At 38.7% G+C, this 16,005-nt stretch overlaps 1 protein-coding gene across 4 annotated transcripts in view; it reads right to left on the bottom strand.

The window, feature by feature from the left end:
* The window catches only part of LOC138749260 (nuclear pore membrane glycoprotein 210-like), a 102,417-nt gene extending 88,205 nt beyond the window's left edge, over positions 1-14,212 (bottom strand). For 3 of the 4 annotated variants that reach the window (XM_069910424.1, XM_069910423.1, XM_069910422.1), the window contains exons 1-5: positions 13,978-14,212; positions 10,312-10,448; positions 2,188-2,319; positions 1,162-1,258; positions 447-597 (exon numbers count right to left, since the gene is read on the bottom strand). In XM_069910424.1, the coding sequence (XP_069766525.1) occupies positions 447-597; positions 1,162-1,258; positions 2,188-2,319; positions 10,312-10,448; positions 13,978-14,132 (672 nt within the window). In that variant the 5' untranslated portion in view covers positions 14,133-14,212. The remainder of the gene's footprint in view (positions 1-446; positions 598-1,161; positions 1,259-2,187; positions 2,320-10,311; positions 10,449-13,977) is intronic. The other variant, XM_069910425.1, reaches the window with a different exon arrangement.
* Positions 14,213-16,005: the final 1,793 nt, after the last annotated feature.

Raw genomic sequence — 16,005 nt, forward strand, 5'->3', positions numbered from 1 at the left:
TGTCAGAGGTGCACCAAAGAAGAGGTACAAGGACTGCCTAAAGAAATCTCTTGGTACCTGCCCCATTGACCACCGCCAGTGGGCTGATATCGCCTCAAACCGTGCATCTTGGCGCCTCACAGTTCGGCGGGCAGCAACCTCCTTTGAAGAAGACCGCAGAGCCCACCTCACTGACAAAAGGCAAAGGAGGAAAAACCCAACCCCAACCAACCAATTTTCCCTTGCAACCATGTCTGCCTGTCCCGCATCGGACTTGTCAGCCACAAACGAGCCTGCAGCTGACGTGGACATTACCCCTCCATAAATCTTCGTCCGCGAAGCCAAGCCAAAGAAAATAAAGAAAAGATATGTGATATGATGTCACTTGATCAACAATGTTAAGAATTAAATAGCTTTTTAAAATAATTGGTCTCTTGATGACATACAATCAGTAAAATTATCAGTACCTTATGTGTAGCTTCCTGCAATTGTGCTTTCAGATTAGCAGTACCAGTCATTAACCCAGATACAAGAATGATGTCTCCTTGCTTTCCTTCTTTTTCCATTGTTGCTATATGTGGAGATGGTAAGTAGGTTGATTCTGAAAACTTCAGTATTCTGACAAAAATTACAAAAATATCCAAAAATTATGATGCTGAGGGAATCGTATCTTACAAAAATGTGTGAATGACCATTTCGAAAATAGGTGGATGAATATGATATGAACCAAATGATTACCTGGACTATTCTAATTTTCTCAAACATATTTAATCGGTTGTTAATGAATATGGAAAAACTCAGTTAACATTGATAAGGACTATTAAAATTACCATTCCATTATATGAATGCACTTCCTATTCACACATTATCACCATATATAATGTGAAAATAAATTTAAACTAAACCAAAAAAGATATTTTGAATGCACCACAGCAAAGCAGACCCAAGATAAAACAAGGTAGATAATCAGCCATCATAATGAAACAAAAACAACTTGTTTGTACAGAATTATTTATCTTAGACATTTAAGTGTGAGAAATCTGAATTCATTTCACATGATCTGACTATAAAAGCAAAAATATTCACAGCAACAACCTGTTATTTATTTCCAAAATAATTGTAAACTCTTTATTGTCAATCAATGTGAAATAGTTGATTTGGTTTTTTTTTCAGACTGCCTACCTAATTTTACGGGGCGATTCAGCATTATTATCCATGTTTTCATTCTTGACAATGCTCCAATCAAAAACAAATCCTTCCAAGCTGGTGAAAGTATTTCCTTTAGAATAAAAAAAAAATCCCCTTTTTTTAAAACATTAATTTTCAAGATTTGGGTGTCACAAGCATTTAATACTCATTCCTAATGGCCTTATGGAGGTGGCGACGAGTTTTCGAACCTTGGAGACCTGGTTAAAGTACTCTTGGATGACTGTTATGCATGATTTTTTCATGAAATGCCATCAATTCCATGTAGCTTAAGACTGTTAGACCCTGCAATGGTGAATGACCAATTTCCAAGCCACAATGTTATAGGGTTGTATGCCCATTGCAGTTCCTGCTTTGATCCTTCATGGTGGAAGGAGTCATGGGTTTAGTACGTATGGTCAGAATAGACTGGGTGAGTAAATGCATTGTATTTGGTAGGCTGCATTCACTACAGCCACTGTGATCCACTGAGGGAAATTAATATTTGGGGTGGTCAATTGGGTGCCAAACAAACGAGATGCTATGTCTAGGGATATCAAGGGCACTTTTACACAACCTTCCTGTGTTGCGGAGTTTGTTGGGGGGTGGGGGGAGAGCGGAGAGCGTCGTATTCATTAGGCCTGTTTCTTACAGAGTGCCTGAGGTCAGTTTACACGGCAGCCGCTCCATAAAAATGTGTAGAGGTATAAATGGAAAAATTACAAAATGGAATTTGCATAAAAAAATTCTGTCCCGACATTTTTACACTGCCATTGGAGCAGAAATTTTCAGTTCAATAGCTGTGTAAAAGTGCTTATTGATAAAGAATGGCTTCTTAGGAAAAATAATGAATAGTACTTAGTAAATAATAAATCCAAAAGAAATGTTTCTTGGATAGAAGGATATAAGAAAATGGTATTCTACAATCATTAGACTTGGGATGGGAAATTATAAATAAGACATCAATAAGTAAATAAGATATACTGGCATATGTTCCTTCAGAGAATTGTAAAGCAGCCATACCTTCTTCATCCAAGGCTCGAACTGTCAATTTTAACAGTGAGTCATCCACATATAACTCCCGAGTTGTTGACACGATTTCAATTTGGTTTATTTTGTCTACCATTACATCACACCGCAACACCTGTCCTGTCACTGAAATAAAAGCATTTTCAATTGCTTCTCCAAGATTCTTTAATCATTACACTGAAAACATATTGCAATCCTCATACTTTTCACAATGTACAAGAAAGAAACATGACCCTTAATTGATCTATGCAATGAATAGAAATGTTATTCATCACTTTTCACTGCCTGAGAATCACAAAGTATCTGGGAGTACGAAGATAAGAAGAAGCATTGCTGTACCAAGGCAATAAATTACCTGCAGTGACCCTCAACAAATGTACCAAATAACTTAACTTATATAATAATCTTCCCATAGTGCGAAGCTCCAACCTAATAATGTCACAATTATGATCCACAGTTCACAATAAATGCATAATTTCCTCCAGATGTTTTAACAAATAGTTGATGGGTATGAACAGAGATATGAAAGTGGAAGAATTAAGCATTGTCTATTTATTTACACTATTGATGTAAACAATAGCTTCTTTTGGGGAAAAAAAGTCAGACATCAGATTCTCAAAGCCTTAAGATGCTGAGTTCCTCCAGCATTAATGTGTGTTCTTATCTCAAAAAGTGAGTCAAGGAAATAGAGATAAGGACAAAGAATTAGTTCCAGGTTAGCCTTTTCTCACCTCAGTGCCATCTCATCTCAAACAAACTTTCTGCTAGTTTATAGGACAAATCAGAAACTCAACCTGTTGCCTTTTCTTCGAAAACAAGGCCACTGGACTTCCAGCACTTGAGCAGGAAATGATGTTTGTTCACATGAATGGTTAGAGACAGAGCACCATCATGAACTCATGCAATAGAAGCATAAATGAGAATGGTTCATCTGCTTCAAATCAAAACAAAAGTCCTTTACCAATCTGCTCTGGCTGTTCAGTCTTCCCCTCTCACAATATATGTGCAGAATGAGAATGTGGACTGCTTCAAGTACCTTAGGAGCCAAAGAAAGCAGAAATTATAATTGAAATTCATTGTCATCTTCAGTGCACCAGTGTAGTTTTGGTCATTCGTAGGAAGAAATATTAGAATAGCTAGACCTCAAATTCAGCATTATGTACAAGCCTGTGGCTTTGAGTTGGAAACATAAAGCAGACTATTAAAGACCAGATACCTCAGGAAAATGAAACCAAGATAGCATCCTTTTCCAGAGCAGTTTTCTCAGAATTCTGGTTGCAATTATTTTCAGTTGGCTTAGCTGGGCATGCCATATTATTATTAGCCTGGCCAAATACCAATTCCAAGAAACAAATACTGCTGTCAATGCAAGCGATAACCAGATAGAAAGATGAAACAGTTCAAGAACATTCTCAAAGCTTACTTAAAAATGGTTACTACCTCATCAAATCATGGGCATCACTGACCCATGATTACTTAAGAAAGAGAAGTATCAGAATGGCACTGAGAATCTCGAGCCCACTTTTCAGGAAGCCATCAAGAATGGTAGAAGGAGGAGGAGTCACGTGATGGAGTAGTGGCCGGACGGTGAACTCCAGCCCTCTCCAGAAAAGTCGGGAAAAACAAGAGAAAATACAAAGGCACAGAAATACAAGTTAAAGAAAAGTGAGTATAAAGGTGGAAAGAAGATGGAGACAAAAGGAGAAAAATCAAAATCAACGGAAAGAAGAGAGGAAGAGAAGACAACGGAGGAAAAAGGTGAAGGCCTTACCTGTCCGAAGAGGCCCGCTGCGGAGAGAAGACCCCACTACCTCAGGTCGGTAGAAAGAGAACTACAACAATGGCTCACAGAGCCGAGTAAAAGTGCGCAACCGCGCATGCGCGAGGAGTCGCGCATGCGCGATGCGCATGAAAAAAAACACACCGACGGGAGGGGGGACCAGCTGGGGAGTCGATCTCCACAGCCGGCAACGACAGCTGCAGAACACCTGCAGCAAGAAGAGACCACAGAAGACAATGGAAACAAGAAAGAAGAGGAGGAAAGGGCAGCAAAGAAACAACAGATGGTCAACCTAGAGGAAGAAGAAGAGGAAGAGGAAGAGTACAGGGAAATAGAAGAAGAAAAGAAAGGCAAGGTAAAGGAGGTACTTGCTCTTGTTAGAGGATACATGGAGTCATTTAAAGAATGGCAAACACAGGAATTCAATGATTTAAGAAGAAGAATAAACAACACAGAAAAGAAAATAAATAAAATGGATATGACCTTAACAGAAATGGGGAAAAAAATGGACAAGATGGAAGAACGGGCAATAGCAGCAGAAATGGAGGTAGAAGACTTAAAAAAGAAATTGGAGGAATCTAATAAAAAAACTAAAGAGACACAAGAATTACTAGCCCAAAAAATAGATATAATGGAAAATTATAACAGAAGAAATAACATAAAGATAGTGGGCCTTAAGGAAGATGTAGAAGGCAAGAATATGAGGGAGTTTATAAAAGAATGGATCCCTAAGGCCCTAGGATGTCCAGAACTACAGCAAGAAATGGAAATAGAAAGGGCACATAGAGCATTGGCCCCTAAACCACAACCACAACAAAAACCAAGATCTATTGTAGTAAAATTCCTAAGATATACTACAAGAGAAAAGGTACTGGAGAAGACAATGGAAAAAGTAAGAGAGGGCAACAAACCACTGGAGTATAAAGGGCAAAAAATCTTCATTTATCCAGATATAAGCTTTGAACTCCTAAAGAAGAGAAAAGAGTTCAATGCAGCAAAAGCGATTTTATGGAAGAAAGGATATAAATTTACACTGAAGCATCCTGCGGTATTGAAAATATTTATTCCAGGACAACAAAACAGACTATTCTCGGATCCAGAAGAAGCACGAAAATTTGCAGAACAATTACAAAAATAGACTGAGGGATGAAGACGGGTAATGAGAGCAAAAATTATCACGATTGATATGTATGTGGGTAAAGACAAAAATAGACTGAGGGATGAAGACGGGTAAGGAGGGTAAAAATGACCACGATTGATATGTATGCGGGTAAAGAGGTATAAGAGTGAATAGAGACAATGGGCATATGTGAAAGTATCTGTAATTAGAGGAAAACATAGAGAGTATAGACAAGAATTAATAAGGGAAGGTAATGGAATAGAGAGAATAAGGAGGGAACTAAAAGAGTGACCTTTGTGACATATAAAAAACGAAATCTTTTCTGGGGGGGGCTGGGTGGGGGAAAAGAGCGGTCACTGCAAAATCAGTTGACGCTTGCGAGTGGATTCGCAAATCCAAATGGAGAGGGGAGATGTGGTTGTCCGACAAGGGATAAAGGGCAACTCAGGAGGGGAAGGGGAGATTGGGGATAAAGAAGATAGAAATAGGAGAATAAGGAAAATGTTGGATGTTGTAGGAATGTTGTCTGGTAAAGAGTTGAAAATAAGAAAACAGAAATGGAAAAGGAGGAAAGGTAATGATGGAAAAACGGAAAGAGAAGATAAACAAAATATAAAATGGCTACGCTGAACTATATGACTCTAAATATTAATGGAATACATAACCAAATTAAAAGGAAGAAACTACTAAATTTACTGAAAAAGGAAAAAATAGATATAGCATTTGTCCAAGAAACACACTTAACTGAATTGGAGCACAAGAAATTAAAGAGAGATTGGGTAGGACATGTAACAGCAGCATCGTATAATTCAAAAGCAAGAGGAGTGGCTATATTAATTAGCAAAAATGTGCCATTTAAAATAGAAGAGGAAATAATAGATCCAGCAGGGAGATATGTTATGATAAAATGTCAGATATATTCAGAGCTTTGGAATCTACTTAATATATATTCACCTAACGAAGAAGATCAAAAGTTTATGCAAGATATCTTTTTGAAGGTAGCTAATACGCAAGGGAACATACTAATAGGAGGGGATTTCAATCTGAATTTGGATCCAAATATGGATAAAACGGGGAAAAAAATTAACAGGAAGAACAAAGTAACCAAATTTATAATTAAATCAATGCAAGAAATGAAACTTGTGGACATATGGAGGAAACAAAACCCAAAAGAAAAGGAATACTCATACTACTCGACTAGACATAAAACATACTCAAGGATAGACCTATTCCTGTTATCAGCCCACATACAAGGGAGAGTTAGGAAAACGGAATATAAAGCTAGACTATTATCGGACCACTCACCCCTGTTATTGGCAATAGAGCTAGAAGACATCCCTCCAAGAATGTATAGATGGAGATTAAACCCCATGCTACTTAAAAGACAGGATTTTAGAGAATTTATTGAAAAACAATTAAAAATGTACTTTGAAGTAAATACGGAATCAGTGGAAGATAAGTTTATACTATGGGACGCAATGAAAGCATTCATTAGAGGGCAAATAATAAGTTATGCAACCAAGATGAAGAAGGACTATAATCAGGAAACAGAGCAGTTGGAAAGGGAAATAATAAACATAGAAAAAAAATTAGCAATAAAGGAAGATACAACCAAAAGAAGAGAATTGGCGGATAAAAAAATAAAATATGAAACATTACAAACATATAAGGTGGAGAAGAATATAATGAAGACAAAACAGAAATATTATGAACTAGGGGAAAAAACACACAAAATCCTAGCATGGCAGCTTAAGACAGAGCAAACTAAGAAAATGGTATTGGCAACAAGGAAAAAAGACAAACAAATTACATATAATCCAAAAGAAATTAAGGAAAACTTCAGAGAATTCTATGAACAATTATACCGAACCGAAAACGAAGGGAAAGAAGGGAAAATAGATGAATTTTTGACTAAAATTGAACTACCAAAACTACAAATAGAGGAACAAAATAAATTAACAGAACCATTTGGAACAGTAGAAATACAAGAGATAATAAAAAATTTACCAAATAATAAGACACCAGGAGAAGATGGACTCCCAATAGAATTCTACAAAACATTTAAAGACCTAATAATACCGCCCCTCCTGGATGTAATCAACCAGATTGATGAGACACAAAACTTACCAGATTCATGTAAAACAGCAATAATTACAGTGATACTAAAACAAGGGAAAGATCCACTCTCACCAGCGTCATATAGACCAATATCTCTGCTAAACACAGATTATAAGATAATAGCTAAACTATTAGCAAACAGATTAGCAGAACAGGTACCGAAAATGGTAAATTTAGACCAAACTGGATTTATCAAAAAAAGACGCACAACAGACAATATTTGTAAATTTATTAACTTAATTCATGCAGTAGAAGGAAATAAAGCACCGGCAGTAGCAGTTGCTTTAGACGCAGAGAAGGCCTTCGACAGAGTAGAATGGAATTACTTGTTCAAAGTATTGCAAAAATTCAGTTTACCGGAGAAGTATATTAATTGGATTAAAGCATTATATAAGGGACCGTTAGCGAAAGTGACAGTAAATGGACATGTATCAAAGCAATTTAACTTAAGCAGGTCAACGCGGCAGGGATGCCCACTATCACCATTATTGTTTGCGCTAGCTATAGAACCACTAGCAGAATCGATAAGAAGAGATAATAATATAAAAGGAATAAAAATAAAAGACAGGGAATATAAAATCAGTCTGTTTGCGGATGATGTGATAGTGTACTTAACAGAACCAGAACTATCAATAAAAGAACTATATAAGAAATTGAAGGAATATGGAGAAGTGTCGGGATACAAGATAAACGTAAATAAAAGTGAAGCAATGCCTATGAATAACGCGGATTTCTCAAAATTTAAGGAGGAATCCCCATTCAGATGGCAAACGCAGGCAATAAGATACCTAGGTGTGCAAATAAACAAAAATCTAGGCCAATTATATAAACTCAATTACAATCCACTAATGAAAAAATTACAGGACGATTTAGAGCATTGGAAAGAGCTACCACTAACACTGATAGGAAGGATAAACTGTATTAAAATGAACATTTTTCCAAGGATACAATACTTATTTCAGGCATTGCCAATACAACTGACAGAAAAATTCTTCAAAGAGTTAAAGAAAATAATAAGGAGATTTTTATGGAGAGGGGGGAAACCGAGGATAGCACTAGACAAATTAACAGAATGGTATAAACAAGGAGGCTTACAATTGCCAAACTTCAAAAATTATTATAGAGCCGCACAATTAAGGTACCTATCAGATTTTTATCAAACAAGGGAAAAACCAGACTGGACGAGACTAGAATTAGATAAAATAGGGGAAAAGATACCTGAACACATATTATATAAATGGGACGAAAAATTGGTACAACATAGAACTTCTCCAGTATTACACCATCTCCTCAATATATGGAAGAAGATTCATGTAGAAAGAAATAAAATAAATTACCAAATACCAAAACTAATATTGACGCAAAATAAGCTACTCCCTTTTACAATAGACAACCTTGCCTTTAGAAAATGGGAAAAAAAAGGGATTAAAAGAATAGAAAATTGTTTTTCAGGAAGTAGATTCTTATCCTTTGAACAAATGAGAGATAAGTACAATATAACGGGAGATACAGCGCTGGCATATTACCAACTGAGATCCTACTTGAAAGATAAATTAGGAAGCAACTTGAGTTTACCAGAGGGAAGTAACCTTGAATATGTGATTACAGATACAATGTTAATCAAAAGATTTATAAAAAATATGTATATTAAACTGCAAGAAAAGGAAAATGAGGAAACAAATGGTAAAACTAAACAAAAATGGGAACAAGATTTAAATATAAAGATAAAAAAGGAAACATGGGAGAAGTTATGCTCTGGAACGATGAGAAATACAATAAATACGAGGCTGCGTATATTACAATATAATTGGTTACACAGACTATACATTACACCGCAAAAGTTAAATAAATGGGACCCAACAGTATCTGATAGATGTTTTCGATGTAAAAAAGAAAGGGGAACAACAATTCATGCAATCTGGACATGTGAGAGAGTAGAAAAATTTTGGGATGATCTCAATCAGATATTAAATAAAATAACAGAAAACAATATACCAAAGAATCCAGAGATCTTTCTCCTAAGTAACATAAAAAATAAAGAATTTGGAATTGACTTGGAGGATGCACAAAAAAGATTTGTTAAGATAGCCCTAGCCGTAGCAAAAAAATGTATTATGTCAACCTGGAAATTGGAAGATAATTTGAAAATACAACAATGGTATATAGAAATGAATAAATGTATTCCATTAGAAAAAATAACATATAGTTTAAGAAATAATATTGAAATATTCGAACAAGTATGGGAGCCTTACATTAAATACAATAGCGAAAACCTACCGGGAACAAACATTACCTAAGTTGATGGAAGGAGAAGAAAAGAAAAGAATGGACTCAGTAGAATTTCTGGTGTATTTTTGTTGAATGACAACATTGTCTAACTGAATTAATGCAACCTAGATTGTATAACTAAAATGGATGAGAGGGGGGGGGATGGGGGGGTGGCTTGGGAGGAGGGAGGGGGGAGGGAGAAAAAGTCACTGTAAATGTGTGGAAAAGAAAAAGTGTATATCATGGCTATTGTGATTTATGGTGTGAAAAAAAAAAAAAAAAAAAAAAAAAAAAAAAAAAAAAAAAAAACACTTAATCACTGTTGATATGTGTTACTGGCCGATAGACATGAAGGCTGGTTATTACCCTCTTCTTGGGTACCGGTTTTGATTGACGCCTGTTTGAAACAGGTGGGTACCATGCCAATCTGGAGTGAGATGTTGAAGTATCTGTGAATATATTTATAGGTTTGTCAGCACAAAAAAAAAAAAAAAAAAAAAAAAAAAAAAAAAAAAAAAAAAAAAAAAAGAATGGTAGAAGGAGCATTCCATCACCTGAACTACCCACCTATCCATTCCATAAAGTACCTCCTGGCCCACATGCCAGTGTGCTAGTTTCACAGTGCAGCTATCTCAGAATCAATAGAAATGTAGTGGAAACAAGTTTTTCTCACTTCTGAGGGCCAGTCTTCACAGGATTTTGAAACACCTGTTCCAAGATATCAAATGTTTCATTCCATCATTTATTAAACAGCAAATTGGTCTTCTGAGCTATATTTTCAACTTGTGTCATCCTATAAAATAATAATAAATAATAATACTTTGATATTTACCCTTTTCCTCTGCAATAATTATGCTCGTGAGGCGAGTAGGCTGACTTGAGCGGGCAGATATTATAGCTTTATTGGAACAGTCAGTATCATTCTGATATACAGGTTCAACGGTTGCTATATCTGGCCGTGTTGAGAACCTATCATGAGAAAGAACTATTTATTTCTCTGACTTGTACTAACACATTATTGCTTTACTTGTCCAGCTCAAAATGTGCTACCAGAAGTGCAATTTTTACGGATACAATGTGAGTAATTCAGTACAATAACAATAGAAGACAGAACACTACAACACAGTACAGGCCCTCGAGCTGTATGTTCCTACAAAAAAAACTAAATCCATCTACCTCGTAACCTTCTAATTTTGTTTCAATTATGTGCCTAGTAGTCTCTAAAATACCCCTAATGCTTCAGCCTCCACCACCACCCCTGGCAAGGCATTCCAGGCACCCATAACTGTGTAAAAAACTTACCCTTGATGACTCCCCTAAACTTTCCTCCCTTTATTTTGTAAACATTATATAATGACAGACGTGCCCACCAGTAGAGTACTCCAGTTATAGAGTGGTGCCAACTGATGCCCACCAGCACTGTACACTATTGTTATAAAGTGACTTGGCTATGCTCGCTCTTGCTATATTCCAACATCACAGCAGAGTTGCTGCCTCACAGCTTCAGCAATCCAGATACAATTCTGACCTCCAGTGCTGTTTGTGCGGAATATGCAATTTCTCCTTGACTGCATGGGATTCCCCTGGTATGTGCACTGGTTTCCTCCCACATACCAAAGTCGTGGATTGATTGATTATTGGCCATTGAGAATTATTCTTAAAGTGCAAGTGAATAGTAGAATCTGGAAGAACTTGATGGGAATGTGGGGAGAATAAAATGAAATTAGTGGTGGGTACGCAATGGTCAGAATGGACTGAGTGGGCTGAATGGCCTGTTTCACTATAGAGTGGCTCGGTGATCCACTGATGCAGTACACCTGGATCTGGATGAGCCCCAGAAGATTGGTCTGGTCCATATTTCAGAAAGGAAGTATTATATATTTTGGCATATACAATGACCTTCAGATAAGACAGGTCTCCAATTTCAGCCTAAATTTATCATATATCGGGTATATAAGATGACCCTCCCTTTCCAAAAAAAAAATGTGACCGAGCTGGTGTCGCATTGACTGAGCTGTTAGGTGTGACCAGAAGGTGGATGTTATCATGGAGTCAAAAAGAGCGGCATGTCTAACGCAATGGATGGTACGGAGGATGATTTATTGTGGGACACTGATGACGAAGTGGAAGCTGACTCATCAGATTCAGTCTGGGACCCGTACAATGACAGCACAGACACTGAGACCCTGGATGTGCTTGCCAAGTTCTTTGCCTCAGACAATGAAAGTGATTTAAGATGTGTTTTATTACAATAAAAATGTCTTTCTAAATATGCCAGTAGCTTAAATATTTGTTGTAGGATTGTTATGGAACCAATCGAGTGGTATTTTAACGTTTTTGTATCTGGCCTATAAAACGACCCATTTTTTTGTGGGCTTCAAGGGTCATCTTATACGCTGAAATATAAGGTATGGAAGATCGACTGAGCTGATCCTATATTCATGGGATTTTGAAGAAAGGTAATCTATTGAAACAGTTCTTGAGAGGGATTAACAGCATGGTTGCTAATAGAATGTTCCCCTTAGTGAGGTGTCCAGAGCTAGGGGATGTAGTTTCAGAACAAGAGGTCATCTATTTCAGACAAAGATGAACAGCAATTTCTTATTTCAGAGATCATCTAATCTTGTGTGGTTACCATTTACGTGGCACCTTATTGAATTCTGGTCATCAAAATAGATCACTTCTGCTCTTAGGAGTTAAACAGAAAAGTCTACAGACGCTGTGATTACAGCACAATTCACAAAAGAACACGAGAAACTCAGATCACGCAGCTTCCGTTGGAAGTATAAGATGAGCAAAGTTTTGGGCCTTTGCATGCACAAAAAGCAGGCAGGTACCTGAATCAAAAGGTGGGGGAGGAGAGGAAGGAGTACAGGCTAACACGTAAGAGGTCAAAGGTGGATATGGGTGGAAGAGAAAAAAGCTGAGATGTGATACGGGGTGGGGAGCCGGAAGAAAAGAGACAGATGGATATCTCAACTACATCTTTTCACACACTGTCACCTGTATGGATTCTATTCCTTTCTCTCAACTGCTCCCAAAATAAGGTCTTCCATTCCAGAACGTCTGAGATGTCCTCCTTCTTCAAAAAACGTGGCTTTCCCTCTAGTGCTGTCAACTCAGCCCTTATCCGTATCTCCTCTGTATCCTGCACATCTGCTGCACTGGCCCCCTCTGCCCCAAGATGCAACAGGGACAGGATTCCCCTTGTCCTCACCTGCCACCCCACCAGCCTCCACATCCAACGTATTATCTTCTGCTATTTCTGCCATTTTTGTGATCCCACCACTCCCCTCTCTGTCTTCCACAGGGACCGCTCCCTCTATGATTCCTTCATCCACTCATCCCTTCCCCTCAGTATCTACCCCTGTAACTGCACAAAAAATGCAACACGTGCCCACACCTCCATTTGGAGCCCTAAATGGTCCTTCCAATTGAAACAATATTTCAATTTTGAATTTGCAGGGGTCATTTACTACATCCAGTGCTTCCATTGTGGCATCCCCTACATTGGAGACTGAGAAATAGTTTTGTTGCACATCTTTGCTGTTCTCTGCAATATACAGGGACCTCCCAGTGGCCAGCCATTTAATTCCACACCGACATGTCCACCCATGGCCTTGTGCAATGCCAAAATGAGGCGACCTGCATATTGGAGCAACACTTAATGTTCCATCTGGGCACTCACCCACCAGACTGCATTGAACACTAATTTCCATTAAACCCTTCCACAAGGCTTTCTCTTTGTCACCTTCGTTCCTCCACTCCAACCCCTCCCCCCCTCCATTAGAGCTGCGCCCTCCCCATCACTTCTCGAGCTTTCTTCCCTTCTACCCTCCCACCCATATCCTCCTCCTCTCCCTGCCTCCACCATTTTGTCCGGACGCCCCGCCTGCTTTTTGATCGTAGCTTGGCGAAGGGCTCAGGCCCAAAACATTGCTGGCCCCTTTTCTTCCCATAGATGCTGTGGTGATATAACCACCAGCCTACTGCAGTGGGGTGGAGGGGCATCTCTGTAACTGCAGAGACACCACTTGCCTGGCTGTCAATCAGCTGACCCGAATATAGACCTGAGCCAGTCACACGGGAGCCATGAACTGGTGTTCAGACTTTTACTGGAATAAAGCCTGTAGCGTTTCGTGCTGCGACCTCTGCGCACCACGGATGCTGAGTTTTTCCAGCACTTTTGCTGCTCGTCCACCTTTTTTTTGAGGGGGTGGGGTTGCATATTAAAAGAAAGCTCTCAAATTCATTAAACCAGGTTTCCCTTTCATGGCTATCATGTTGACTCATCTTCATTGCCCTCAACTGATGTTGTTGTTTCCTCCAGATTGGATGGGGAAATGGGCCATGTTCCTGCCTTCCTCTTTGGAGATTGGAATGGGTGCAAATGGTGTGGCTTTGCATCTGAACTGATGGCACGGTGGTGTTGGAGACCAGTGCACAACCTCCCCCCCCCCGCCCCCAGCGGGGCACTGGGGTGTGGAGGCCAGCTTACCATCCATAGCACCCTTCGTCGGCCTCCAGGGTGAAATGGACTCTCACGGTGCTCGAGTAAGGCAGCAGGACCTTGGGGACATTCAGTTTGGCCGCGGCCGAACAACGGAGCAGCAGAACAAGGTACAAGAGCCGGTCCCAGGGGCACGTCGCCATGGCAACCTCACCAGGCCCCGCCCCCTCGGGTTCAGCGGCCAAATTACCCCTCTGAAAGCCGCACCGAAGGAGGGGAGCAGGCGTCGGCCGCGCAGCGCTCCCTGGCGGCTGGGAGGGGACAGCGCCGCCTGACCCCGTGCCGCCCGCGACAGCGCCACCTGGCCCGGCGCTATCAGGTTTGCTCCAGGCGACCAGAAGCAAAGGCTGAATTCCTTGCCTTTCTTCAAACAACTTTCCAAAAGTTTGAACACATTTCCAAATCTAAATGGGGGGCTCTGCTGCCTGTTCCAAATCTAAATGGGGGGGTTAGGCTCTGCTGCCTGTTCCAAATCTAAATGGGGGGCTCTGCTGCTGTTCTAAATCTAAATGGGGTCTCTGCTGCCTGTTCCATGGGGAAAAATGTCTGGCTTTACAGTAGCTTTGTAAGACTGAGATTTTCCCACTTGTACCTTAGGTTCACTTAAATTACATATTTTTATATAAATAATTGAGAAAACAATTGTTCACAATGAGAATGTTTAACATTCCCTCTGTTCCTTTTTAGGATTTAAATTTTATTGTGCTCTTTAAAAAAAATTCCCCCAAACCCTGGTCAGTGTTAAAGTTATGTACACCATAAGTTACAAAACTTATCCACAACATAGAAACAAACATGGCAGCAAAAATATCAATAACCTTATGTGTCTGTTTAGACCGCGAATAACAGAAAAAAAAAATTGTCTTTCATTACACAACATCCACCGTGGTCCCCCCGCCCCCTAGATCTTTTGCCCCTTTTTTGTGTATTGATGTCCAATTTATCAAACTGTGTGTAAGACATGCGTTCAAACGCTGCCACTTTGGCCATTCCTGAGACTAGCTCTATTCTTTTAATGGAAATTGAGCAAATCAATTTATTTCATTGTGGAATAACGCAAAACACAGATTTTTTTAAAACCAAAGCTGAAAGTGGAAATCAGATCATGGTAATTCAGCTCATATCACGGGTCACTTGTATTTATAAATCATGATTTAAAAAACAGCTCTCAAACCGCACTGTACTGGATCATTTCTCTAGGTGGCGCATAAATAATAGGTTTGGTTATTGAAAGAATTAAATTCAGGTTTTGCACTCCCTGTCCAATTTATTCAAACTTCTTGAAAAATAAAATGTCACTACTTCAAATAGAGCATCTATAGCTCTGCACTTAGTAATTTTATTGTTATGGAGCTGAGAGACGGATGACAATCAATCTTTCATTCAGTCAAATGGGATCAAGGAGATAATCAATCCTCTGTCAATTTTTTTACTCTTCCAATATTCTTGTTCGTGTTATTCCCAGTCTTGAATTTGTGCAGCCTAATAATTTATCCAGTCTCTCAAAACATGTCAACTTTCTGTTCCATTCATTATCCTGCTAATTTTTTTATTTTTATTCAATTGAGATTGATAAAAAAAATGTAGTTCTTAAACTTTCTTTTGACTTCTTGACCTTTCATCTCTTGTTCTGTATTTAACAGGTAGTATTACGGGCCCAGAGGACCCCAAAACCCAGCCATAGCAATAAATACTTACAAAGATTTACAATTCCTGCGAACAATGCTTGTTTTACAAGGTCACCCATGAAAATACAAGGCAGTGACGTTTATAGAATGGAATTTTATTTGCAAAGATTATGAAAAAACACAAATTTACATCTCGTCTCTTTTTATACAATGCAACAAAATTCTACAAGTTGCAGAAAGGAATTTAAAACCTACATTCCTCCAGTACAAATCATATCCTTAAATTCCCCGCAACTTCTCATTATTAAAATATTTTTTAAAAATTTGTAGACCAGATTGAAGGATTGAACTGTTAACACAAACAACTCTCATCAGATATACACCATCC

The sequence above is a fragment of the Narcine bancroftii genome, chromosome 14 (genome assembly GCF_036971445.1).
Source record: "Narcine bancroftii isolate sNarBan1 chromosome 14, sNarBan1.hap1, whole genome shotgun sequence".
In the NCBI taxonomy this organism is placed as follows: Eukaryota; Metazoa; Chordata; class Chondrichthyes; order Torpediniformes; family Narcinidae; genus Narcine; species Narcine bancroftii.